The following is a 27156-nucleotide window of genomic DNA, read 5'->3' as shown; positions in this document are numbered from 1 at the left end:
CACTGTCTTAAATGTACTTGTGGGTGTATGTCTTTGAGAATCCTCACAACCCCAAAAGCACATATGATAAGATCCCAGTATCAGAGATGAGAAAAGAGGTGCAAAGAGGCTCTGCAATTTTCCCAAAGTCACCTTGCTAATAAGTGGCAGAGAGAATTAAACACTACAAAGTGGTTTTGAGTCTAAACACTGAGCCCCAATAGTGGAGAGGCTCCCCGGGTTTTCCGCAGGCCAGAGACTCTTTGAGGAAGGGGGGAAGAGTATATCCAGCACGTGGTTTGCTCCATCAAATATGGATTACATAAATATGTCCCCCGGGGTGGTGTTCTCACGTTCGTGTAACTTCATGTCTCCCCAGGTCGCGTCTCTTCTCTCTTCCAACTGGTCCCCTTTATCGCTGGCGCTGAGGATCTCGGCCTCGAGTAAAGATGAGTGACGTGAACTGGAATTCTGACTCTTCCTCTTGCTCTTCCTCCTCTCCTTCCCCCACTTCTTTCTCCTCTCACTCGCCTTCTTTCTTCTCATCCTCTCCCTCCTCCACCTTCCCTTTCAAAGATGGAGTCATGCTGTACATGGTCTATTTAAACAAGGAGAATCTACAAAGGTTCAAGCAGCTTTTAGTGGAAGAGAGCCCCAGACCTGGCTCTCTCCAGATCAGCTGGGACCAGCTGAAGACAGCCCGGTGGGGGGAGGTGGTTCACCTCCTAATCGAGTCCTTCCCTGGACGCCTCGCTTGGGAGGTGACTCACGACATCTTCGCCAAGATGAACCAGGCAGAACTGTGTCTTCGGGTACAGATGGAGCTGAATGGTGAGTAAGAATCTGGTATACAAGACGGGGTTGGGCTTGGGTGCTACAGAGCTAGACGCTTCACTAGCCACTCCTATGTAGATACACTATACTTATACTTTACTTTCTTATACATCTAAATGTACACATACAAAGATATATATACATATAGCACATACATACATGTATATTAAAGCGTTTATTTTTTAATTTTTCGACTATGGTTTTATTTTTTAATTTGGAAATTGGCTCCCTCTTTCATTAACATGTAGTTGATTTACAGTGTTGTGCTAGTTTCAGGTGTACTGAACAGTGATTCATATATATAAATATATACAAATATATATATTCTTTTTCAGATTCTTTCCATTATAGCTTATTACAAAATACTGAGTAGAGTTCCCTGTGCTATACAGTAGAATATTGTTGTTTATTTTATTATTTTTTAAATTTTTATTGGAGTATAGTTGATTTACAGTGTTGTGTTAGTTTCAGTTTCAGGTGTTAGTACAGCAAAGTGAATCAGTTATACATACACATATATCCACTCTTTTTTAGATTCTTTTCCCATATAGGCCATTACAGAGTACTGAGTAGAGTTCCCTGTGCTATACAGTAGGTCCTTATTACTTATCTATTTCATATATAGTAGTGTGTGTATGTCGATCCCAATCTCCCAATTTATCCCTCCCCATACCTTTTCCCTTTGGTAACCATAAGTTTGTTTTCTGTGTGTGGGGGTCTATTCCTGTTTTGTAAATAAGTTCATTTGTATCATTTTTTTAGATTCCACATGTCTCTAATTCCATCCATGTAGCTGCAAATGGCATTATTTCATTCTTTCTTATGGCCGAGTACTATTCCATTGTGTGTATGTACCACATCTTTTTCCCCATTCATCTCTCGATGGACATTTAGGTTGCTTCCTAAATGCACATACATGTATATTAGAGTGTTTGTGTGTTTGACATATATGTGTGTGTGTGAGTGCAGTGTTCGGCTGGGCTGTACATTTATATGTTATTGAACACCCTCCCCAGGACCTCCTGACACACCCCCATTTTCTCACTTCCCAGCATCGCGATGGGAGGTCTGGGTAATCTTCTTCTCCCTGAACTAAGGTGCTGAGCGAATGAGACCCGTGACTGGCGGGGCCGCCGCTCTCCTACGCGGCCCCGTTCCCTCCACGTGGCTCTCCCTGTTCTGTCCACCTTATCATGCCCACGAGGGGCTCATTGTTTGTCTGTTCCAGACATTTTACCTAACTTGGAACCAGAGGCCTTGAACCCGAGAGAAACACAAATGAACTTGGAGGAAGATGAGTCTGGTATGTGCTGGCCCTGTGCAGATTCTGGTGGAAAACAGGCTATGGGTGGGGATGAGAAGCCCAGTCCCTAAGGCAAGGCAGGTTGTAAATGAGTATGTCTAGTGTCCCTTCTGTGAATCAGAACTTCAGAAAAAAGAGCAGCTGTGCACTCACCTAAGCGGGAAGTCCAGCCACCGACCCAGATGGATGCAGGGGCTCAGGCTACATCCTCGAGACATCACTTCTCTGCCTCCTTCCATTGGATTCAGTTTTGAGTGGCCCCTCATCTGCTCACTGGCCGTTTCTGCCACCAGCTGCCCTTAGCAACACCAGCAGGAAAAAAGAGTGCTTATTTCTCATTTTTCCAACACAAGTCCTAGAGCTCACTGCCTTGAATGAACTGAGACCATGAGCTCCTTGATGAATGATGTGGTGAAATGCTCTGGTGGGTGGACACTGGCTCATGTGCTTATGAGACAGCTTGATGGTAGGTCCAGCCACAGTCCAAAGTAACGGTCGGAGAGTGGGAAGGGGGCGGTTCTCCAAAAAATTTAGGGTGCTGTTGCCAGGCTAGGAATGGTCAGTAGGTAGGCAAATACAGCAGCTATCTGAATCCATCCCTCCTTCCCCTACTCCATTATCCTGGACCATCAAAGTAGGAGTCTAGGGAATTCCCTGGGGGTCCAGTGATTAGGACTCAGTGCTTTCACTGCCGAGGGCCCAGGTTCCATCCCTGGTTGGGGAAGCTGAGATCCCACAAGCCGTGTGACGCAGCCAAAATAAAATTTTTAAAATATATTTTTTAATTTAAAAAATACAAATAGATAAAGCTACCCCAGCCATCTTCTGAGAATTAAAAATAGGAAGAAAGGACCAAAAGAACTGCTGTGCCAATAGAAGCTATGGGGTCACTGAACCAATTTCAAGAGCTTTATAACCGCCCCCCACTTCTTATGTAAAGAGCAGTTCTTGCTTTGTCTAAGCCACTTCAAGGTGACTGTTCTGTTCCTTGCAGCTTCTTAATTGATGCACTGCTCTCCGAAACGTGTGTGATTGATGCACTGTGTCCTGGAGCTGGATGTAGACATCAAGCCTCGTTTTCTGGTTGTTCAGTTAGTTCTCACAAACAACTCATGTTGTACCCTGTATCTCTCCCATCTCATTCATCCAGATAAACTACGGAAGTACAGACTACACTTGATGAATGAATATTCGACCCTATGGAACAGGACCGCTTGGCCTGGGAACCACATGGACTTCTTTTACCAAGACCTACACAGAGAAGAGACATTCTTACCCTGTCTACTTCTTCCCAGAAAACCTCAAGGAAGACAGCCCAAGACTGTGGTTCTTCAGGGGGTCGCCGGGGTTGGAAAAACAAGCCTGGCCAAAAAAGTAATGTTAGAATGGGCAGAAAACAAGTTCTATGCCCACAAGCTCTGGAACGCTTTCTACTTCCATTGCCAGGAGATGGACCAGTTGGATGAGCAGAGCTTCGCTGAGCTCATTGCACGCAAGTTGTCCGGGTCTCGGGCTCTGGCGTCCAAGATCATATCCAAAGCAGACCAGCTTCTACTCCTGTTTGATGGCTTCGAGGAACTAACCTCAACCCTCATAGATAGACCCGAGGACCTGAGTGAGGACTGGAGCCAGAAGGTGCCCTGGTCTGTCCTCCTGACCAGTTTGCTGAGCAAAAGAATGCTTCCCGGGGCCACGCTAATCATCTTCCTGAGGTTCACCTCTTGGAAGAACTTGAATCCCTTTCTGAAATGCCCGTCTCTGATAACCCTTACAGGGTTTAGTGTGCCTGAGAGATCCAGGTATTTCAGGACGTACTTCAGAAACAAGAGCGAAGCCGATGAAGCCTTGAGTTTTGTCATGGGAAACACGATTCTCTTCTCCATGTGTCAGGTCCCTGTCATCTGCTGGATGGTATGTTCTTGTCTGAAACAGCAGATGGAGAGAGGAGCAAATCTCCTGCACACGTTTCCAAATGCCACAGCTGTATTCGTCTACTTTCTTTCCAGCTTGTTTCCAGCCAGGGTTAGAGACCTTTTCAATAAGACTCACCAAGAACAGTTGAAAGGTCTGTGCTCCTTGGCCGCAGAGGGTATGTGGGAAAGGAGATGGGTGTTTAATAAGAGAGATCTCAACCTGGCCAGACTGGATGAAACAGACGTCGAGACTTTTCTCAGCGCGAATATTTTTCGAAGGGTGGTGGGCGACAAAGACCTTTACGCCTTTGCCCACTTGAGCTTCCAGGAATTTTTTGCTGCCTTGTTGTATGTTCTCTGCTTCCCACGAAGACTCAGAAATTTCCATGTGTTGGACCGGTTCCGTGTCCTACGCCTGATAGCACATCCCGGAAGAAAGAGAAACCATCTCGCCCAGATGGCGCTTTTTTTATTTGGCCTTTTAAATGACACGTGCGCTCTAGCTGTGGAGCAGGTGTTCAGATGCAAGGTGTCCTTGGGCAACAAGAAGAAATTGCTGAAAGTCGCAGCCCAGCCACATGAATGTGATCCACCAACCCCGCACCACGGGGTCCCACAGCTATTCACCTGTCTGCATGAAATCCGGGAGGAGGTATTTGTGAGTCAGATCCTAAACAACTGTCGGAAAGCTGCTTTGGTCATCAGCAGAAGTAAAGACATGCAAGTGTCTGCCTTTTGCCTGAAGTTCTGCCGACGTTTGCAGGAGTTACAGCTGACTCTCACCCTGATCATCGCCAAGGCGAGCAGGCGCTACCCCGATCGCCTTCCTGCCTCTGGGTAAGTGCGCCCACCTCTCCCTTGGTAGATTCACGGTCCTATCGGGGACCTTGCCTACCATCTCCTGGGCATCTAGGGCGACCACCTCCGTCTTGAGGGGATCCCTTGCACATGGGACTTTCAGTCTTAAAAACAGAACACAACGTAAAATAGATAGCAAGTGGGACGCAGCCCCATAGCACAGAGAGATCAGCTCGGTGCTTTGTGACCACCTAGAAGGGTGGGATAGGGAGGGTGGGTGGAAGGGAGACACAAGAGGGAAGAGATATGGGGATATATGTATATGAATAGCTGATTCTCTTTGTTATACAGCAGCAACTAACACACCATTGTAAAGCAATTATACTCCAATAAAGATGTTAAAAAAAACAGAAGGTGTTCCTGGGGTGCCAATTTCCATGCTAAAACTGGGAGAATCCTGGAAAAAACCAAGATGAGTGGTTCACCTACCTTGCCTCTATGCTGCACACCCTCCTTCCCATGTATGTGGGGACTGTTTCATCTATCACCCCAATTCTGTATATCAGAAGCCTTTTAGTCTCTAAGGAAGTGCTATCCAACAAGACTTTCTATGATGGGGAAGAATGAAGGAGAAAATTAGAGGGACTCTCAGAGCCAAAGACACTACGTGCTGATCTTGCTCTGGATTTTGGATTCTGCGCTCACCATGCCCCTCCCCCACCCCCCAAAAAGAAAGAATAATTTTCCCTTATTCTGTTCCTATATAGAGTTTTTTCTTTTTAGGAACAACTTCATAAGCACAGAGTAAGAATATGGATTATGTTTTGCATCCTCATCTCTGCCCCCATATAAATCCTAAGTGATTAAAAGGCAACTCCTTTTTTCCCCTAAGTCATAGGAAAATATAAGTGAGGCCACAAGTCTTCCTGGAATGAAATGAAAAATCCTGTAACAGTTCTGCTGGGCATCTTCTTTTTTTTTTTTTTTTTTTTTTTCCTTTGCGGCATGCGGGCCTCTCACTGTTGTGGCCTCCCCCGCTGCAGAGCACAGGCTCCGGACGCGCAGGCTCCGGACGCGCAGGCTCAGCGGCCATGGCTCACGGGCCCAGCCGCTCCGCGGCATATGGGATCCTCCCAGACCGGGGCACGAACCCGCATCCCCTGCATCGGCAGGCGGACTCTCAACCACTTGCGCCACCAGGGAGGCCCCTGCTGGGCATCTTCTTAAATGAGGGCATCTTATGAAAGTCGTAAAGGGGTCTGTGATCATAAGGAAGCCCTGGGTTTGCTAGTAGGTTTTCTCAAGCTTAATCTCTAACAGTGAGCCCTTTTCTCTTTTTCTCCCACACAGACCAGAGGGCAGTGAGAGGTGTTATCTCTGGTGGCAAGACTTCTGCTCTGTGTTTAGAACACATGAGAGTCTGGAAGTCCTGGCTGTGACAAACAGTACTATGGATCCTGATTCAGTGAAGGTCCTTTCTACAGCACTGAAACATCCACACTGTAAACTCCAAAAACTTATGTGAGTATAAAACAAATCCTAGTTGGAAGGAATTCCATGGAAACAGTCTGTTTCCCTCTCTGCTCACACTAGACTTGCTGAAGGCATCCATGTCCGTAGGTTTTTTTCCTAGTCTTACTGAGATAGAATTGACATATAACACTGTAGGTTTAAGTTTTACAGCATAATGACTTGACGTACATATATTGCAAAATGATGACCACAGTAAGTTTAGTTAACATCCATCACCTCACACAGTTACCAACATGCTCTTTCCTAGTGACTGAATGGTCTACTCTCTTAGCATCTTTCCCATCTACCACACAGCAGTGTTAACTACAGTCACTCCAGCACTTATTTGTCTTATACTTGGAACTTTGTACCTTCTGACCACGTTCACTCAATTCCCCCACCCCCGCCTCTGACAACCATAAATCTGATCTCTTTTTCTAAGAGTTTCGTTATTTTTTAGATTCCACATGTAAGTGAGGTTGTTTTTCTAAAGAAGACATACAGATGGCCAACAGGCTCATGAAAAGAGGCTCAACATCACTAAACATTAGAGGAATGCAGATGAAAACCACAGTGACATATCACCCCACACCTGTTATCAAAAACACAAGAGATAATAAGTGTTGGTGAGGATTCAGAGAAAAGAGAACCCCAATGCACTGTTGGTGAAAGTGTGAATTGGCGGCCACTGTGGAAAACAGCATGGAGGTTCCTCAAAAAACTAAAACTCCTAGTTGTTTTTACTGCCTGAATGGTGATGTGCTAAGCAGGTACTTAGTATGGTATACCACTGCATTCCTTTGAGGTAAGTACTGTTATCCTGATTTTTTTAAAGGGAGAACCAGAGAGGTTAAGTGACTTGTCTGAGGTCACACAGCTGGTAAGCTTTGGGGAACGCTCTCCATCTCAGGTGGTCTGAGGCTCGCCTCCTCCATCACCACACGACACTTCTGTGATGCATCACGCTTAGCAGGCCCCTGCGTGTCACAGGTCAAGATTTCCATGAAAGAGGGAAGAAGGTGAGCCAGATCCAATTGCAGTTTGGCAGGGTCTACAAAATGAAACATGCATGTACACCTTGACCCCAAGGTCCACTTTTTAAAATCCACCCAAGGTAAATACATATGCACATACTCAGAGGAATGGTTGAGAACATCACTGCAACATTATCTTCGATAGCAAAAAATGTACAGACATTTATGTAGCACTCACCCTCTGCTGGGCTGTCTTAGGTCCAGCATTACATTTCAGTGCTCTTAAAACCCACAGCCATCCTGAAGAAGTAGGTATTTCATGAGGAAGCTAGGGCACGAGGTTACACAGCTGGTACCTAATTGGAATACAGATTTAAACTCCAGAATCAGTTCTCTTAGCTATTACCTTATACACCCTCTCCCTATGGTTTTTAAAACCCAGAAACTCAATACTTCATCAAAATTCCTTGAAATAGCCCACTTGACCAGTATCTGACCTATTTTCTCTCCTGTTATTATAATGATTATCATTAACTCCCATTGTTTTGAAAAGATTTTTTTTATGTGGACCAATTTTTTAAAAATCTTTATTGAATTTGTTACACTATTGCTTCTGTTTTGTGTTTTGCTTTTCTGGCCACAAGGCATGTGGGAATCTTAGCTCCCCGACCGGAGGTCGAACCCCCACCCCCTGCATTGGAAGGCGAAGTCTTAACCCCTAGACCATCAGGGAAGTCTCTAGCTCCCATTTTTTGAGTGCCTTCCTTTCTACATCAAGCCCTATGCAGAACCTCTTACAGGCATCACTTGTGTTAATTCTCGTGACCGTCCTAACTGGAAAATGTCATGAGCTCTCTTGAGGACATGAAATGAATCTTGGGGAGATTAAGTGACTCACATAAGGTCATCCAACTAGGAGGCTGAGCTGAGAAGAGAATCCAGTTTGGAACCCTGGGCTGCACAGAAAGGGGCCTCATGCATTTAGACTGATAGAACGAAGGAGAACTAATTAGCAAATGGGGAAATGTTGGTCAAAATGTACAGTAGGGCTTCCCTGGTGGTGCAGTGGTTGAGAGTCCGCCTGCCGATGCAGGGGATACAGGTTCATGCCCCGGTCCGGGAAGATCCCACATGCCAGGGAGCGGCTGGGCCCGTGAGCCATGGCCGCTGAGCCTGCACATGCGGAGCCTGTGCTCTGCAACAGGAGAGGCCACAACAGTGAGAGGCCTGCGTACCGCAAAAAAAAAAATGTACTATAAACTTCCAGTTAAACATTGAATACTTTCTGGGGATCTAATGCACAGCATGGTGACTATAGTTAACAATACCTTATGGTATACTTGAAAGTTGCTAAGAGAATAGATCTTCAATGTTCTCACCCCCCCAAAAAAATGGTAAGTATGTGACCAGATGGAGGCGGTTAGCTGACGCTCAGGTTGTAATCGTTTTGCAACATGTAAGCGCATCAAATCAACAAGTGCTGTACACTTTAAACTGATACATTGTTACCTGTATCATCTCAACAAAGCTGGAGGGAAAAAAAATCTAATTAGCCACCTTGATTGTGGTGATGGTTTCATGGGTGTAGGAACATGTCCAACCTCATGAAATTGGGTGCATTAGATATATGATAGATGCACTTTTTTTGGTGTGTCGATTATACCTCAATAAAGCTGTTCAAGAAAAAAGAGCTGATGGGCTGATGCGAGCCTATGATAACCGGACACTGCTTACCTCTGCAGCTTTAGGCACGTGAGCCCCCTCGTGTTGAATGAAGACTTAATCGGAGTTCTGGTGGAAAACCAGTACCTGAGATACTTGGAAATACAAGACACGGAAGTGAGATGCCACGTCATGGAGTTTCTGTGCAATGCCTTGAAACACCCCCAGTGTTTTCTACAGTGTCTGAGGTGAGACTGGGACGGATGGAGAGAGAACCCTGGCACCCAGGCGGTCCGTTCAGAGGTGGGGGTTACATGCTCAGCCTGCCTGACATATTACTGTAATCAGCTGTCAGTTTCACTCAGCTTTTTTCTTTTATCAAAGTATAGTTGAGGGCTTCCCTGGTGGCGCAGTGGTTGAGAGTCCGCCTGCCGATGCAGGGGACACGGGTTCGTGCCCCGGTCCGGGAAGATCCCACATGCTGCGGAGCGGCTGGGCCCGTGAGCCATGGCCGTTGGGCCTGCGCGTCCGGAGCTTGTGCTCCGCAATGGGAGAGGCCACAACAGTCAGAGACCCACATATCGCAAAAAAAAAAAAAAAAAAAAAAAAGTATAGTTGATTTACAATATTGTGTTAGTTTCGGGTGTACAGCAAAGTGATTCAGTTATACATATATATATATATTTTAAATAAATTTATTTAATTTTGGCTGAGTTGGGTCTTTGTTGCAGTGTGCGGGCTTCTCATTGCAGTGGCTGCTCTTGTTGCACATCACGGGCTCTAGGCTTGCGGGCTTCAGTAGTTGTGGCTCATGGGCTCTAGAGTGCAGGCTCAGTAGTTGTGGTGCGCGGGCTTAGTTGCTCCGCAGCATGTGGGATCTTCCCGGACCAGGGCTCTTACCCGTGTTCCCTGCATTGGCAGGTGGGATTCTTAAGCACTGCGCCACCAGGGAAGCCCTACGTATATATATTTTTAACATCTTTATTGGTGTATAATTGCTTTACATTGTTGTGTTATACATATATTTTTGCAGATGCTCTTCCATTATAGGTTATTGTGATATTGAATATAGTTCCCTGTGCTATACAGTAAACCTTTATTGTTTATATATTTTATATATAATGGTATATATCTGTTAATCCCAAACTCTTAATTTATCCCTCTCCCCACCCCTTTCCCCTTTGGTAACCATAAGTTTATTTTCTGTCTGTGAGTTTGTTTCTCTTTATAAATAAATTTATTTATATTATGTTTTAGATTCCAATATACGTGATCTCAAAATATTTGTCGTTAACTCACTTCACTCAGTATGATAATCTCTGGGTCCATCCATGTTGCTGCGAATGGCAATATTTCATTCTTTTTTATGGCTGTTCACTCAGATTTTTTTAAGGTGACAATTTCATATATGTATGCACTGTGAAATGATTGCCACAGTCAAGCTACATAACCAGTGTGCCACCTCACAAAGCCACCATCTGAACACTTGAGATCAACTCTCTTAGCAAACGTCAAGTATACACTACAGTCTTGTTAACCATTGTCACCATGCTGTACATTAGAGCTCCAGAATTTATTCATCTTCTAACTGGAAGTTTGTGCCCTTTGACCATCATTTCCCCCACCCCAGCCCCTGCAACCACCATTCTACCCTCTGGTTCTAAGTTTCACTCAGCTTGAAAACTACAATTTGATGTCCCAGGTGTGTCTGAGATAGGGAAACCATAGCCCTGGGGTGAGCCATAGCTCTAGGGGTGAGCTTGGGCCAGCCCACCCTGGCTTGAAAGAGCTGATTGTTAAACATTCAGAAATTTGGTGAGGGTTGTTAAACAGCATTATTAAAAAACTAACTCGGGCTTCCCTGGTGGCGCAGTGGTTGAGAGTCCGCCTGCCGATGCAGGGGACACGGGTTCGTGCCCCTATCCCGGAAGATCCCACATGCCGCGGAGCGGCTGGGCCCGCGAGCCATGGCCGCGGAGCCTGTGTGTCCGGAGCCTGTGCTCCGCAACGGGAGAGGCCACAGCAGTGAGAGGCCCGCGTACAGCAAAAAAAAAAAAAAACTAACTCACATAAACTTAGTATCGAATAAATTATATTAAAAAACAAAGGTAACAGTTAAAACTCATTACTTCCTAATTTTTCTTACTATATTATTATCGGTGTCAGTGTTCAGCAAACCTTTTCTATGAAGGGCCAGGTAAGGAATATTTTCAACTTTGCAAGACGTACCGTCTCTGTCACGACTATTCTACTCTGCTATAACATCTGAATTAAATAGTGGTGACAGAGTGCTAAAATATCCATTGCCAGTATGCAAATGAATAGGCATGGTTGTGTTCCAATAAAACTTCATTATGATTAATAATTATGTATTCACAGAGTTCATCAATAACTTTAATGATTTATTAAGTATCAATTGTATTATTAATAACTAATAATTATATAATTTACTAGTGATTTTATTTATGTATGAACACTGCAATTTGAATTTCATTTAATTTTCATGTGTCACAAAATATTCTTTAACTATTAAAAAAATTTTAGGGATTTCCCTGGTGGTGCAGTGGTTAAGAATCCGCCTGCCAATGCAGGGGACATAAGTTCGAGCCCTGGTCCGGGAAGATCCCACATGTCACGGAGCAACTAAGCCCGTGCGCCACAACTACTGAGCCTGCACTCTAGAGCCCGCAAGCCACAACTACTGAGCCCGTGCGCCTTAGAACCTGTGCTCCGCAACAAGAGAAGCCACTGCAATGAGAAGCCCGCGCACTGCAACAAAGAGTAGCCCCCTCTCGCTGCAGCTAGAGAAAGCCCATGTGCAGCAACAAAGACCCAACACAGCCAAAAATAAATTTAAAAAAAATTTTAGATCACTCAGTTCACAAGCTGGACAGGACCAGGTAGTAATGCAAATTTTGTCCACGGGCCATAGTTTGACTGAATCTCATTCTTTTTTTTTTTTTTTTTTTTTTTTTTTTTTTTTTTTTTTAACAGTGGTTCAACTTTTAATTTTTTGAGGAATCTTCATACTGTTTTCCATAGTGACTCCACCAATTTACATTCTCAGCAACGGTGCACAAGGGTTCTCTTTTCTCTACAGTCTCACCAATGCTTATTTATTCCTGTCTTTTTTTTTTTCTTTTTTTTTTTTTTTTATTTTACAAATTTAATCAGTTATACATATACATATGTTCCCATATCCCCTCCCTTTTGCGTCTCCCTCCCACCCTCCCTATCCCACCCCTCCAGGCGGTCAGAAAGAACCGAGCTGATCTCCCTGTGCTATGCGGCTGCTTCCCACTAGCTATCTACCTTACGTTTGGTAGTGTATATATGTCCATGCCGCTCTTACACTTTGTCACAGCTTACCCTTCCCCCTCCCCATATCCTCAAGTCCATGCTCTAGTAGGTCTGTGTCTTTATTCCTGTCTTACCCCTATGTTCTTGATGACATTTTTTTCTTAAATTCCATATATATGTGTCAGCATACAGTATTTGTCTTTCTCTTTCTGACTTACTTCACTCTGTATGACAGACTCTAGGTCCATCCACCTCATTACAAATAGCTCAATTTCATTTCTTTTTATGGCTGAGTAATATTCCATTGTATATATGTGCCACATCTTCTTTATCCATTCATCCGATGATGGACACTTAGGTTGTTTCCATCTCCGGGCTATTGTAAATAGGGCTGCTATGAACATTTTGGTACATGTCTCTTTTTGAATTATGGTTTTCTCAGGGTATATGCCCAGTAGTGGGATTGCTGGGTCATATGGTAGTTCTATTTGTAGTTTTTTAAGGAACCTCCATACCGTTCTCCATAGTGGCTGTACCAATTCACATTCCCACCAGCAGTGCAAGAGTGTTCCCTTTTTTCCACACCCTCTCCAGCATTTATTGTCTCTAGATTTTTTGATGATGGCCATTCTGACTGGTGTGAGATGATATCTCATTGTAGTTTTGATTTGCATTTCTCTAATGAGTAAAGATGTTGAGCATCCTTTCATGTGTTTGTTGGCTGTCTGTATATCTTCTGTGGAGAAATGTCTATTTAGGTCTTCTGCCCATTTTTGGATTGGGTTGTTTGTTTTTTTGCTATTGAGCTGCATGAGCTGCTTATAAATTTTGGAGATTAATCCTTTGTCAGTTGCTTCATTTGCAAATATTTTCTCCCATTCTGAGGGTTGTCTTTTGGTCTTGTTTATGGTTTCCTTTGCTGTGCAAAAGCTTTTAAGTTTCATTAGGTCCCATGTGTTTATTTTTGTCTTTATTTCCATTTCTCTAGGAGGTGGGTCAAAAAGAATCTTGCTGTGATTTATGTCATAGAGTGTTCTGCCTATGTTTTCCTCTAGGAGTTTGATAGTGTCTGGCCTTACATTTAGGTCTTTAATCCATTTTGAGCTAATTTTTGTGTATGGTGTTAGGGAGTGATCTAATCTCATACTTTTACATGTCCCTGTCCAGTTTTCCCAGCACCACTTATTGAAGAGACTGTCCTTTCTCCACTGTACATTCCTGCCTCCTTTATCAAAGATAAGGTGACCATATGTCCGTGGGTTTATCTCTGGGCTTTCTATCCTGTTCCATTGATCTATATTTCTGTTTTTGTGCCAGTACCATACTGTCTTGATTACTGTAGCTTTGTAGTATAGTCTGAAGTCAGGGAGCCTGATTCCTCCAGCTCCGTTTTTCGTTCTCAAGATTGCTTTGGCTATTCGGGGTCTTTTGTGTTTCCATACAAATTGTGAAATTTTTTGTTCTAGTTCTGTGAAAAATGCCATTGGTAGTTTGATAGGTATTGCATTGAATCTGTAGATTGCTTTGGGTAGTAGAGTCATTTTCACAATGTTGATTCTTCCAATCCAAGAACATGGTACATCTCTCCATCTATTTGTATCATCTTTAATTTCTTTCATCAGTGTCTTATAATTTTCTGCATACAGGTCTTTTGTCTCCTTAGGTAGGTTTATTCCTAGATATTTTATTCTTTTTGTTGCAATGGTAAATGGGAGTGTTTCCTTGATTTCACTTTCAGATTTTTCATCATTAGTATATAGGAATGCCAGAGATTTCTGTGCATTAATTTTGTATCCTGCAACTTTACCAAATTCATTGATTAGCTCTAGTAGTTTTCTGGTAGCATCTTTAGGATTCTCTATGTATAGTATCATGTCATCTGCAAACAGTGACAGCTTTACTTCTTCTTTTCCGATTTGGATTCCTTTTATTTCCTTTTCTTCTCTGATTGCTGTGGCTAAAACTTCCAAAACTATGTTGAATAAGAGTGGTGAGAGTGGGCAACCTTGTCTTGTTCCTGATCTTAGTGGAAATGGTTTCAGTTTTTCACCATTGAGGACGATGCTGGCTGTGGGTTTGTCATATATGGCCTTTATTATGTTGAGGAAAGTTCCCTCTATGCCTACTTTCTGCAGGGTTTTTATCATAAATGGATGTTGAATTTTGTCAAAAGCTTTCTCTGCATCTATTGAGATGATCATATGGTTTTTCTCCTTCAGTTTGTTAATATGGTGTATCACATTGATTGATTTGCGTATATTGAAGAATCCTTGCATTCCTGGAATAAACCCCACTTGATCATGGTGTATGATCCTTTTAATGTGCTGTTGGATTCTGTTTGCTAGTATTTTGTTGAGGATTTTTGCATCTATGTTCATCAGTGATATTGGCCTGTAGTTTTCTTTCTTTGTGACATCCTTGTCTGGTTTTGGTATCAAGGTGATGGTGGCCTCGTAGAATGAGTTTGGGAGTGTTCCTCCCTCTGCTATATTTTGGAAGAGTTTCAGAAGGATAGGTGTTAGCTCTTCTCTAAATGCTTGATAGAATTCGCCTGTGAAGCCATCTGGTCCTGGGCTTTTGTTTGTTGGAAGATTTTTAATCACAGTTTCAATTTCAGTGCTTGTGATTGGTCTGTTCATATTTTCTATTTCTTCCTGATTCAGTCTTGGCAGGTTGTGCATTTCTAAGAATTTGTCCATTTCTTCCAGGTTGTCCATTTTATTGGCATAGAGTTGCTTATAGTAATCTCTCATGATCTTTTGTATTTCTGCAGTGTCAGTTGTTACTTCTCCTTTTTCATTTCTAATTCTATTGATTTGAGTCTTCTCCCTTTTTTTCTTGATGAGTCTGGCTAATGGTTTATCAATTTTGTTTATCTTCTCAAAGAACCAGCTTTTAGTTTTATTGATCTTTGCTATCGTTTCCTTCATTTCTTTTTCATTTATTTCTGATCTGATTTTTATGATTTCTTTCCTTCTGCTAACTTTGGGATGTTTTTGTTCTTCTTTCTCTAATTGCTTTAGGTGCAAGGTTAGGTTGTTTATTCGAGATATTTCCTGTTTCTTAAGGTGGGATTGTATTGCCATAAACTTCCCTCTTAGAACTGCTTTTGCTGCATCCCATAGGTTTTGGGTCGTCGTGTCTCCATTGTCATTTGTTTCTAGGTATTTTTTAATTTCCTCTTTGATTTCTTCAGTGATCACTTCGTTATTAAGTAGTGTATTGTTTAGCCTCCATGTGTTTGTATGTTTTACAGCTCTTTTCCTGTAATTGATATCTAGTCTCATAGCATTGTGGTCAGAAAAGATACTTGATACAATTTCAATTTTCTTAAATTTACCAAGGCTTGATTTGTGACCCAAGATATGATCTATCCTGGAGAATGTTCCATGAGCACTTGAGAAAAATGTGTATTCTGTTGTTTTTGGATGGAATGTCCTATAAATATCAATTAAGTCCATCTTGTTTAATGTATCATTTAAAGCTTGTGTTTCCTTATTTATTTTCATTTTGGATGACCTGTCCATTGGTGAAAGTGGGGTGTTAAAGTCCCCTACTATGATTGTGTTACTGTCGATTTCTCCTTTTATGGCTGTTAATATTTCCCTTATGTATTGAGGTGCTCCTATGTTTGGTGCATAAATATTTACAATTGTTATATCTTCTTCTTGGATTGATCCCTTGATCATTATGTAGTGTCCTTCTTTGTCTCTTCTAGTAGTCTTTATTTTAAAGTCTATTTTGTCTGATATGAGAATTGCTACTCCAGCTTTCTTTTGGTTTCCATTTGCATGGAATATCTTTTTCCATCCCCTTACTTTCAGTCTGTATGTGTCTCTAGGTCTGAAGTGGGTCTCTTGTAGACAGCATATATATGGGTCTTGTTTTTGTATCCATTCAGCCAGTCTGTGTCTTTTGGTGGGAGCATTTAGTCCATTTACATTTAAGGTAATTATCGATATGTATGTTCCTATTCCCATTTTCTTAATTGTTTTGGGTTCGTTATTGTAGTTCTTTTCCTTCTGTTGTGTTTCTTGCCTAGAGAAGCTCCTTTAGCATTTGTTGTAAAGCTGGTTTGGTGGTGCTGAACTCTCTCAGCTTTTGCTTGTCTGTAAAGGTTTTAATTTCTCCATCAAATCTGAATGAGATCCTTGCTGGGTAGAGTAATCTTGGTTGCAGGTTTTTCTCCTTCATCACTTTAAGTATGTCCTGCCACTCCCTTCTGGCTTGTAGAGTTTCTGCTGAGAGATCAGCTGTTATCTTGATGGGGATTCCCTTGTGTGTTATTTGTTGTTTTTGCCTTGCTGCTTTTAATATGATTTCTTTGTGTTTAATTTTTGACAGTTTGATTAATATGTGTCTTGGTGTATTTCTCCTTGGATTTATTCTGTATGGGACTCTCTGTGCCTCCTGGACTTGATTAACTATTTCCTTTCCCATATTAGGGAAGTTTTCAACTATAATCTCTTCAAATATTTTCTCAGTCCCTTTCTTTTTCTCTTCTTCTTCTGGAACCCCTATAATTCGAATGTTGGTGCGTTTAATGTTGTCCCAGAGGTCTCTGAGACTGTCCTCTGTTCTTTTCATTCTTTTTTCTTTATTTTGCTGTGCAGCAGTTATTTCCACTATTTTATCTTCCACCTCACTTATCCGTTCTTCTGCCTCAGTTATTCTGCTATTGATCCCATCTAGAGTAATTTTTATTTCATTTATTGTGTTTTTAATCGATGCTTGATTCGTCTTTAGTTCTTCTAGGTCCTTGTTAACTGTTTCTTGCATTTTGTCTATTCTATTTCCAAGATTTTGGATCATCTTTACCATCATTATTCTGAATTCTTTTTCAGATAGACTGCCTATTACCTCTTCATTTGTTAGGTCTGGTGGGTTTTTATCTTGCTCCTTCTCCTGCTGTGTGTTTTTCTGTCTTCTCATTTTGCTTATGTTACTGTGTTTGGGGTCTCCTTTTTGCAGGCTGCAGGTTCGTAGTTCCCGTTGTTTTTGGTGTCTGTCCCCAGTGGCTAAGGTTGGTTTAGTGGGTTGTGTAGGCTTCTTGGTGGAGGGGACTACTGCCTGTGTTCTGGTGGATGAGGCTGGATCTTGTCTTTCTGGTGGGCAGGTCCACGTCTGGTGGTGTGTTTTGGGGTGTTTGCGGACTTTTTATGATTTGAGGCAGCCTCTCTGCTAATGGGTGGCGTTGTGTTCCTGTCTTGCTAGTTGTTTGGCATAGGGTGTCCAGCACTGTAGCTTGCTGGTCGTTGAGTGAAGCTGGGTGCTGGTGTTGAGATGGAGATCTCTGGAAGATTTTCGCCGTTTGATATTATGTGGAGCTGGGAGGTCTCTTGTGGACCAGTGTCCTGAAGTTGGCTCTCCCACCTCAGAGGCACAGCACTGACTCCTGGCTCCTCAACTTAGGATGATTTGTTGTCTATTCATGTATTCCACAGATGCAGGGTACATGAAGTTGATTGTGGAGCTTTAATCCGCTGCTTCTGAGGCTGCTGGGAGAGGTTTCCCTTTCTCTTCTTTGTTCTCACAGCTCCTGGGTCTCAGCTTTGGATTTGGCCCCGCCTCTGCGTGTAGGTCGCCGGAGGGCGTCTGCTCTTCGCTCAGACAGGACAGGGTTAAAGGAGCAGCCTCTTCGGGGACTCTGGCTCACTCAGGCCGGGCGGAAGGGAGGGGCACGGAGTGCGGGGCGAGCCTGCAGCGGCAGAGGTCGGCGTGACGTTGCACCAGCCCGAGGCGCGCCGTGCGTTCTCCCAGGGAAGCCGCCCCTGGATCCCGGGACCCTGGCAGTGGCAGGCTGCACAGGCTCCCGGAAGGGCGGTGTGGACAGTGACCTGCGCTCGCACACAGGCTTCTTGGCGGCGGTAGCAGCAGCCCCAGCGTCCCACGCCCGTCTCTGGGCTCCGCGCTTTCAGCCGCGACTCGCGCCCGTCTCTGGAGCTCCTTTACGCGGCGCTCTTAATCCCCTCTCCTCGCGCACCAGGAAACCAAGAGGGAAGAAAAAGTCTCCTGCCTCTTCGGCAGCTCCAGAGTTTTCCCGGTCTCCCTCCCGGCTAGCTGTGGCACATTAGCCCCCTTCAGACTGAGTTCTCGCCGCCAGCTGCAGTCCTCTCCCTGCGCTCTGACGGAAGCCCGAGCCTCAGCTCCAGCGCCGCCCGCCCCGGCGGGGGAGCAGACAAGCCTCTCGGGCTGGTGAGTGCCGCTCGGCACCGCTCCTCTGTGCGGGAATCTCTCTGCTTTGCCCTACCCAGGTATGTGGGGAGTTTCTTGCCTTTTGGGAGGTCTGGCGTCTTCTGCCAGCGTTCAGTAGGTGTTCTGTAGGAGTTGTTCCACGTGTAGCTGTATTTCTGGTGTATCTGTGGGGAGGAAGGTGATCTCCGCGTCTTGAATCTCATTCTTTATCCTGAAAATGGTTTGGCAAATAAATGTAAAAAGAAGTTGTATTTCAAGTCCCTGGTTTGGAATTACAGCCAGACAGCCCATGCCAATTTGTCATGGCCCTGAGTGTGTATTATTTTCTATTGATTATTTGCAATTCAGACGCTGAATTTGATGCAGGTTTCCTCAGGGAAGACGGAAGTCACCCCTCCGGTCACTCTTGGGTGCAGAACAAGGCTGTGAGACAGGAGGTGAGGTCCAGGTGGCTCTGTGGGCACCATTTTCCCCAGGAGCTAAGGTTCAGTGTTTTTGCGTGGCTTCTGTAGGTTGGAAGATTGCCCTTTCAGCCCGAGAAATTGGACTGATCTTGCCAGGAATCTCAAAAACAATGTTCACCTGAAGACTCTCATGCTGAAACGTAGCTCCCTGGAGAGGTTTGAACCATGTCACCACCTGCCAGTGGCCCAACTGGAGAAGCTGTCGTAAGTCTTTTTGTGGTTGTCATGCTGTTGCCCAGTTGTTTGGTAGATTGAGTGTTTCTAGGAGCAAAACAGAAATGAGGGAATGTGTGTATAATGGAACAAAATTGTCTTGTGATTGTTAATGATGTAGATGGGGCAATGAAGGCCTGAGATGAGAGAGACAGACAGAGACAGAGAGACAGAACTACATAAAAGTACATATTTGCAGCTAATATTCTAGAATATATAACTATAATAAGCCTGATGTATCCATCATCCAGTTTATGAAATAGAACCTCACTGGTACTATTTTCCTTCCTCACCAATCACATCAGTCCCCAACCCTGTGACCCCCACACCCCCAGAGCCATCTTGAATTGAGTTGATCAGGCTCCTTATTTGTATTTACACTGATAATACTATACATGGATCCTTAAGCAGAGCACAGTTTTGCAGTGCTTTGAATTTCACATAAGTGGCCTCATTGAGCATGTGTGCTTTTTCCAATCAACTGACATTTTAGTCTTCATCTCTGTTTAGTTGTTTCTATAGGCTGTTCCTCTTTGGTGCTGAATGATAACATTTGTATGAATGTGCAACAATTTAGGTGTCTGTCTTACCTGCCACCGAGGGTTGAGCTATTAACACACACACACACACACACACACACACACACACACACCGACACACTGACACACTCTAGTAGAATTGCCACGTCATGGAGAGCATTCATCTTCAGTTCTACCAGGCTTGTTTCCAGACTGTTGGTACCAATTTTCAGTCCCACCAATGGTGTGTAAGAAAGTTCCCCCAAATTCTCATCCGACTCTTGTTACTGTTACTGCTTTTGCCAATCTGTTGAGCAGAAAATAACGTTATTGTTTATTTATGACTCAAATACCACTTTTTTTTTTTTTGGCGGTACGCAGGCCTCTCACCGCTGTGGCCTCTCCCATCGTGGAGCACAGGCTCCGGACGCACAGGCCCAGCGGCCATGGCTCACGGGCCCAGCCACTCCGTGGCATGTGGGATCTTCCCGGACCGGGGCACGAACCCGTGTCCCCTGCATTGGCAGGTGGACTCTCAACCACTGCTCCACCAGGGGAGCCCCACTTTATTATTTTTTAATTGAAGTATAATCGACTTACAGTATTATATGAGTTTCAGGTGTACAACACAGTGATCTGATACTTTTCTATGTTACAAAATTATCTCCATGATAAGTCTAGTTATCATCTGTCACCATACAAAGTTATTACAACATTAGATACTTTCTTGTTTACGTTTACACTTCCCTCACCACACATGAAAACGTTTTCAGGACCTTCCTATACATCTTAGTTTCTCTAATACGAGTGCCCGCTTCTGTCTTCAGTGCGTGTTTCTATTTTTCTTTACCTTGTGAGATGGTGTCTCTTCCCAGGTCACCTCCATATATGTTATTTACTGTTTCGTCATTGCTGGTCCCTTTCTCTTCCCTCTTCATGCCTCTCTGTAACTGTTTTCCTGATCCCCAATTGCTTCTCACATCGAAGTGCTATCCTCCCCCTTAAATCTGGGAAGCCCTAAGAGCTGGTAACAGAAGTAGGATGAGGCGTTTGCATTTAGAAGGAAAGCCCTGATTGAAATCTTCATCTCTCGGCATGAGACAAGGAAAATCCTGTCGCAGGCATGAATTAAATTGCACCCCGTCTGTGTGTGTCTCTCCCACAGATTGGAGAATTGTGACCTCACGTCACTTTCCTGCAAAAGTCTTATCTCTTCTCTTGCGAGTAACAAGAATCTGACCCATCTGAGCTTGGCAAAAAATGCCTTGAAGGATGACGGGGCGAAACAGCTTTGGAATGCCTTGCAACGCTCTCAGTATCCTCTGCAGAGGCTGGTGTAAGTCCCCAAATGTCCTCTTTTGGGAACTCCCTGGAGTAGAATAGGGCAATGGAGAACAACTGGGATATATGTGTCCATTTATGCAACATACTTATTAAGCACCTACTGCATTTTAGGCATTGTGCTGATGCTGGAAGAAAGCATAATAAAGAGGAAGGTGGTTATGAGTTCAGTTTCAGAGGCAAATTATCTAGCAGCAGAGTTCTCAAACTGTGTGCCGAGGTACCCAGGGGTGAACTCACAGAGGCGCTGCAGGATATTTTAAATGTAAGAGATACTGACATCTGTTCATCACCGCAAGAACTATTAGCTTGAGGTAGTTCTGTTCTAACATCAGGTTGTGCTACATGCCTTTCAATGATGTCATATCTTTGCAAAGCTCCGTCTTTAGCGATCACGAGAGCAAGTGCATTGCAAAAATGTTTTTTAACAAATTTTATTTTACTTTTTTATTTTTTGGCCATGCCGTGCAGCTTGTGGGATCTTAGTTCCCTGACCAGGGATTGAACCTGGGCCCTCGGCAGTGAAAGCGTGGAGTCCTAACCCATGGACCCCCAGGGAATTCCACAGAGCAAAATTTAATGAAGTCACGGGTGATGTGAAAAAAGTGAGACGCTAAGGAGGGCATAAATGGGGAAAGTTTGGGAACCTCTGATCCAATGTGTTCCTCTAACTCCTAGAGGTTGGGAGTGAGTGTTATACCTCTGAGATCAGAATAATGTAATGTGACCTGGCTTTCTGCTTAGAAGTGAGTCATGTATCAACCTCAGTGATATGGACCAGGATACATACTAAGTGATATCCTGTTTGGTGTTTACCTCACTCTATCCTGAATTCTTTAAATGACTTCCCCTAGGTATCAGGGCACATTGGCTGTCATTGACAGAAATTAAACTCAGACTGTCTTAAACCCTAAAGAAATGTGCAGTTCCTAAAACCAGAAATGCTGAACTGACACGCAATATCCCCTGAACCCATTGAAGCTTGCAGGATCCCAAAAAGAAGCAGGAAATGGCGCAGCTGCTTTGGAAAACAGACGGGTATCTCCTCAAAAGGTTAAACAGAAATGTAACATGAGTCAGCAATTCTACTCCTTGGTATACATGCAAGAGAAATAAAAACAAAATCTGCACAAAAAATTGTACGTGGATTTCCATAGCAGCATTATTTGTAGTAACAAAAAAGTGGGAAACAATCGAAGTGTCCAAAAGCTGATGAATGGATAAAGTGTGGTCTATCCATAGGATGGAATATTATCCAACCATAAAAAGCAACAAACTATATGTAAATACATGCTGCAAAGTGGATGAATCTTGAAAATATTACGCTAAATGAAAGAAACCAATCACAAAAGACCACATATAGTATGATTCTATTTATATTAAATATCCAGAATAGGCAAATTGACAGGAAGAGAAAGCAGATTAGTGGTTGGTAGAGCTGGGGGGTGGGTGGGGAAGAAATTGGGAATGACTGCTAAAACGTACACCATTTTCCTTTTCGGGGTGATGAAAACGTTCTAGAATCGTGGTAAATGTTGTGCAACTCTGTAAATATACTGAAAACCAATGGTGTGTACACTTCCAGTGGGTGAACTATATGGCACGTTAATTATATCTTGATAAAGCTGTTATACCAAAAAAAAAGGCAGGAAAGAAAGCTAAGGGTGTTTTGGTGGGTGTTTCTCTGCAGGCTGAGAAATTGTGCCTTGACCTCTGAATGCTGTCAGGATATGGCTTCTGCTCTTGATGAAAATAAAACCCTGAGAAGTCTGGACCTTGGTTTTAATAGCCTGAGGGACGACGGGGTTATCCTGCTCTGTCAGGCCCTGATGAACCCTGACTCGGGCCTACAGATTCTTGAGTAAGTTGTCCCTGTTTCCTTCTTTGAGACCAAGTGTCTGTAAAATTCTCTTGGGGTAGAATGTGGGAATGTGTTTTGCACTTCTGGGGTGTTCCCCCCATTTGGTTGGAGGACTTGGAAACTTCAGAGCAGTGATTCTCAAAGTACAGTCCTCAGACTAGGAACCTCTTCATCAGGGAAGTTGTTAGAAAGGCAAATTCTTGCATCCTTTGTCTCTCTGTGTCTGGTTTATGTCACTGAGCATAATGCCCTCAAGGTCCACCCATGTTGTCACAAACAGAATTTCATTCTTTTATTGGCTGAGTAGTATTCCATCGTATGTATATATCACATCTTTATCCACTCATCTGTCGATGGGAATTGAGGTTGCTTCCGTGTCTTGGCTATTGTGAATAGTGCTGCTATGAACATGAGGGTGCAGGTATCTCTTCCATATCCTGGTTTCGATTCCTTTGGGTCCATAAGCAGAAGTGGGGTCCCTGGATCTTGTGGTGTCCTGAGGGTGGGGACCCCCCCAGTCTGCGCTTCACAATCACCTCCCGTGATTCCCGTGAATGCTAGAGTTTAAGGACCATTGTTAAATTCTTCCATTCAATGAAAGATAAAGAAGAACTTGTTAATTTTAGACTAATACCTTAGATGGCGAGTCTTCCAAAATCAATGTTTATGCTTAGGGAATCTTTTTTTTTGTATGTATTTTTTCCTTCTCCTAAACGTCTCTATGCTAACATGCATACTAGCCAAGTGTTTTGAAAGAATTCATCCTATTTTTAATTGTTTTAGTGGTTACCCTAAATATTTAGAAACGATTTATAGACATCTCTGATGACAAAGGTTGAAACTTTTTTTGAGTTATTTTTTAAATTTTTTATTGGTGTATAGTTGATTAACAATGTTGTGTTAGTTTCAGATGTACAGCAAAGTGATTCAGTTATACATGTACAACTTTTTCTTGCCTCTTTCCTACCTGCATTTTCTGTTCACTATTGGTATGATCTGGGCTCTAAGTCTAGATCACTTTTTTCACTCAGAAATGTTAGCTTTTATTTTTTATTGAAGTATAGTTGATTTATAATATTATATTAGTTTTAGGTATATAGCATAGTGATTCTGTATTTTTATAGATTATACCCCCATTAAACATTATTATAAGATAATGGTTATAATTCCCTATGCTGTATAATATATTCTTGTTGCTTATCTATTTTATACATACTAGTTTGTATCTCTTAATTCTGTACACCTAACTTGTCCCTCCCCTCTTCCCTCTCCCCTTTGGTAACCACCAGTTTGTTTTCTATGTCTCTGAGGCCGCTTCTGATCTCGGAGAGGCGGCAGTGAGTGGTGGCGTGAAGCGACATCTTAATTCCCTGCCCAGGAATTGAACCTGGGAAGCCTGGATGAAAACCAGGAATCCCAGCCACCACACCCGCTGGCTCTTGCCCCCAGTGAAAAATGCATTTATCACAGAACAAAAAAGAAACCTGTAAAACAGGTACAAAGTTTATTATTAGAGACATAGCACAACAACAAGTGGGAGAGCCCACAGAGAAACAGTTTGCTTAGTTGAGATAGAAGCCGGTCAGAGACGCACACCCAGAGAGAAAGGGTGTGGGGTGTGGGCGTCCCCCCTAATGAGGAGGAGCCCCATAAAGAGGCGGTTAAGTCATTCATATATGGCAGTTCTTCCGGGTCTTTGTTAACCTTTGGCCAGTTATCTGATTTCTTTTTCCACACCTGACCTTCCCTAGGACCCTCCCCAACTTGCGTGTGCAACTTTTTTCCAAGATGGATTTCAGCCCAGAGGCCTATGGGACGGCCTTAGCATCACATGTTATGGGGTGGTGCCCCTCCTTTTTGACCCTCTGCACATGTACAATGTCTCCCTGGCCCCAAGGATGGGAAATACATAACCTCTTGATCTTTTTTTTTTTTTTTGCGGTATGTGGGCCTCTCACTGTTGTGGCCTCTCCCGTTGCGGAGCACAGGCTCTGGACGCGCAGGCTCAATGGCCATGGCTCACGGGCCCAGCCGCTCCGTGGCATGTGGGATCTTCCCGGACCGGGGCACGAACCCGTGTCCCCTGCATCGGCAGGCGGACTCCCAACCACTGCGCCACCAGGGAAGCCCAACCTCTTGATCTTTTAACAGGGTTTGTCCCACTCTGTCCAGTGTCTTTTACCCTATTTCTGTTACTGGTTTTTACATCAAGGTGCAGATCTCGAAATATAGACAGGAATCCGGTCATAACTATGTAGTCCTGGAGTCTGTTTGTCTCTTGCTTCAGGAAATGTAAACAGGGAGCTGGTAATGAACGTCTGGCCTGGAGCCCATCTTCTTCTCACCCCAGGAAGTGTAAACAGGAGGCCAGTTGTAACTGTCTAGCCTGGAGCCCATCTATCTCCTGCCTCACTTTTATTTTGTATATATACTCATTTGTGTTCTTTTTAATATTGCACATGTAAGTGATATCACAGAAGTCTAGAGCATTTAAATCACATTATGTTACATCCTTAATTTCTAGGATTAGTCCTGATAATGGATTTCATTTTTGTTGATAATTACTCGAAGGGAGTTCTGGAGGTCACAATTCTTTTACTCCAGAAGGTTAGTCTTGTTTTGTTTTGTTTAAATTATTTATTTATTTATTTTTGGCTGTGTTGGGTCTTCATTGCTGCTTCCGGGCTTTCTCTAGTTACGGCGACCAGTGGCTACTCTTTGTTGCAGTGTGCAGGCTTCTCATTGTGGTGGCTTCTCTTGTTGCAGAGCACGGGCTCTAGGCGAGCAGGCTCCATAGTAGTGGCAGATAGGCTTAGTTGCTCCGCGGCATGTGGGATCTTCCCTGACCAGGGATCAAACCCCTGTCCCCTGAATTGGCAGGTGGATTCTTAACCACTGTGCCACCAGGGAAGTCCTACTACTATATTTAAAATAATCAACAAGGACTTACTGTATAGCACAGAGAACTCTGCTTAATATTCTGTAATAACCTAAATGGGAAAAGAATTTGAAAAAGAATAGATACATGTATATGTACAACTGAATCCCTTTGCTGTATGTCTGAAACTAACACAACATTGTTAATCAACTATACTCCAAAATAAAATAACATTTTTAAAAAGAAAAATAAGCTACTTGGAATGAAATGACTCATTCCGGTCAGAGTGTGATTTCCAGGCTGTGAGCAGCTAGGCTGGCTGAGCTCTCAGGTGAGGGATGTGGTAACTTTTCTGCTGCCTGTTTCTTTCCCACAGGCTGGAAAAGTGCCTGTTCACCTCCGTCTGCTGCCGGGCCATGGCTTCTGTGCTCCTCAACAACCAAACTCTGAGATACCTGGACTTGAGCAAGAACGACATCGGGTTTGGGGGCATCCTCCACCTGCGTGAGGCCGTCAGGAAGAGGAAGTGGGGATCTGAGGTCTCTCTGTAAGTATTTTCTGGGTTCCCTGTGCAGGATGCATAGCCCTAGGAAAGCCCCTCATCAGCAGTGAGATTCTGGACCCCAAATGCCGTCGGCAGATGTTGCTAAAGACCTTTGTTCCTTTCCTGGGGATTTAAAAAAAAAATTTTATTTATTTTATTTATTTATTTTTGGCTGTGTTGGGTCTTCGTTCCTGTGCACAGGCTTTCTTTAGTTGCGTCGAGTGGGGGCTACTCTTTGTTGCGGTGCACGGGCTTCTCATTGCAGTGGCTTCTCTTGTTGCAAAGCACGGGCTCTAGGCGTGTGGGCTTCGGTAGTTGTGGCTCGCGGGCTCTAGAGCGCAAGCTCAGTAGTTGTGGTGCACAGGCTTAGTTGCTCGACGGCATGTGGGATCTTCCTGGACGAGGGCTCGAACCTGTGTCCCCTGCATTAGCAAGTGGATTCTTAACCACTGCGCCACCAGGGAAGTCCTCCTGGGGATTTATAGTTTCCTTCATGTGGCTGACAAGCCACAACTCCTGTGTGTGAAATGAGAAAATAAACCTGGATTCTACTGTCTGCTCTTTTTTTTTTTTTTTTTTGCATTTTAAAAATATTTGTTTGTTTTTTACAGTAGGTCCTTGTTGGTTACCTATTTTAAGTATAGTGTGTACATATCAATCCCAAACTCCCAATCTACCCCTCCACTCCACTCTTCCCCCCACCCCGGTAACCATAAGTTCATTCTCTAAGTCTGTGAGTCTGTTTCTGTTTTGTAAATCAGTTCATTTGTGTCATTTTTTTTAGATTCCGCATATAAGCAATACTATATGGTATTTGTCTTTCTCTGTCTGACTTACTTCACTCAGTATGATAATCTCCAGGTCCAT

The 27156-nt window shown here is 43.6% G+C and overlaps 1 protein-coding gene across 1 annotated transcript; it reads left to right on the top strand.

Annotated features, from left to right (window-relative positions):
* Nucleotides 1-428: 428 nt before the first annotated feature.
* On the top strand, nt 429-26296 carry NLRP8 (NLR family pyrin domain containing 8). The gene is made up of 9 exons (XM_060085054.1): nt 429-810; nt 2042-2116; nt 3267-4836; nt 6133-6348; nt 9056-9223; nt 18983-19138; nt 20831-21001; nt 22697-22867; nt 26122-26296. Exons 1-9 carry the CDS (start codon nt 429-431, stop codon nt 26294-26296), a joined length of 3084 nt encoding a protein of 1027 aa, XP_059941037.1.
* The last annotated feature ends 860 nt before the right edge of the window (nt 26297-27156 follow it).

Source organism: Mesoplodon densirostris, chromosome 19 (assembly GCF_025265405.1).
Source record: "Mesoplodon densirostris isolate mMesDen1 chromosome 19, mMesDen1 primary haplotype, whole genome shotgun sequence".
NCBI classification, from domain to species: domain Eukaryota; kingdom Metazoa; phylum Chordata; class Mammalia; order Artiodactyla; family Ziphiidae; genus Mesoplodon; species Mesoplodon densirostris.
This window is presented reverse-complemented; position numbering and strand designations above follow the sequence as displayed.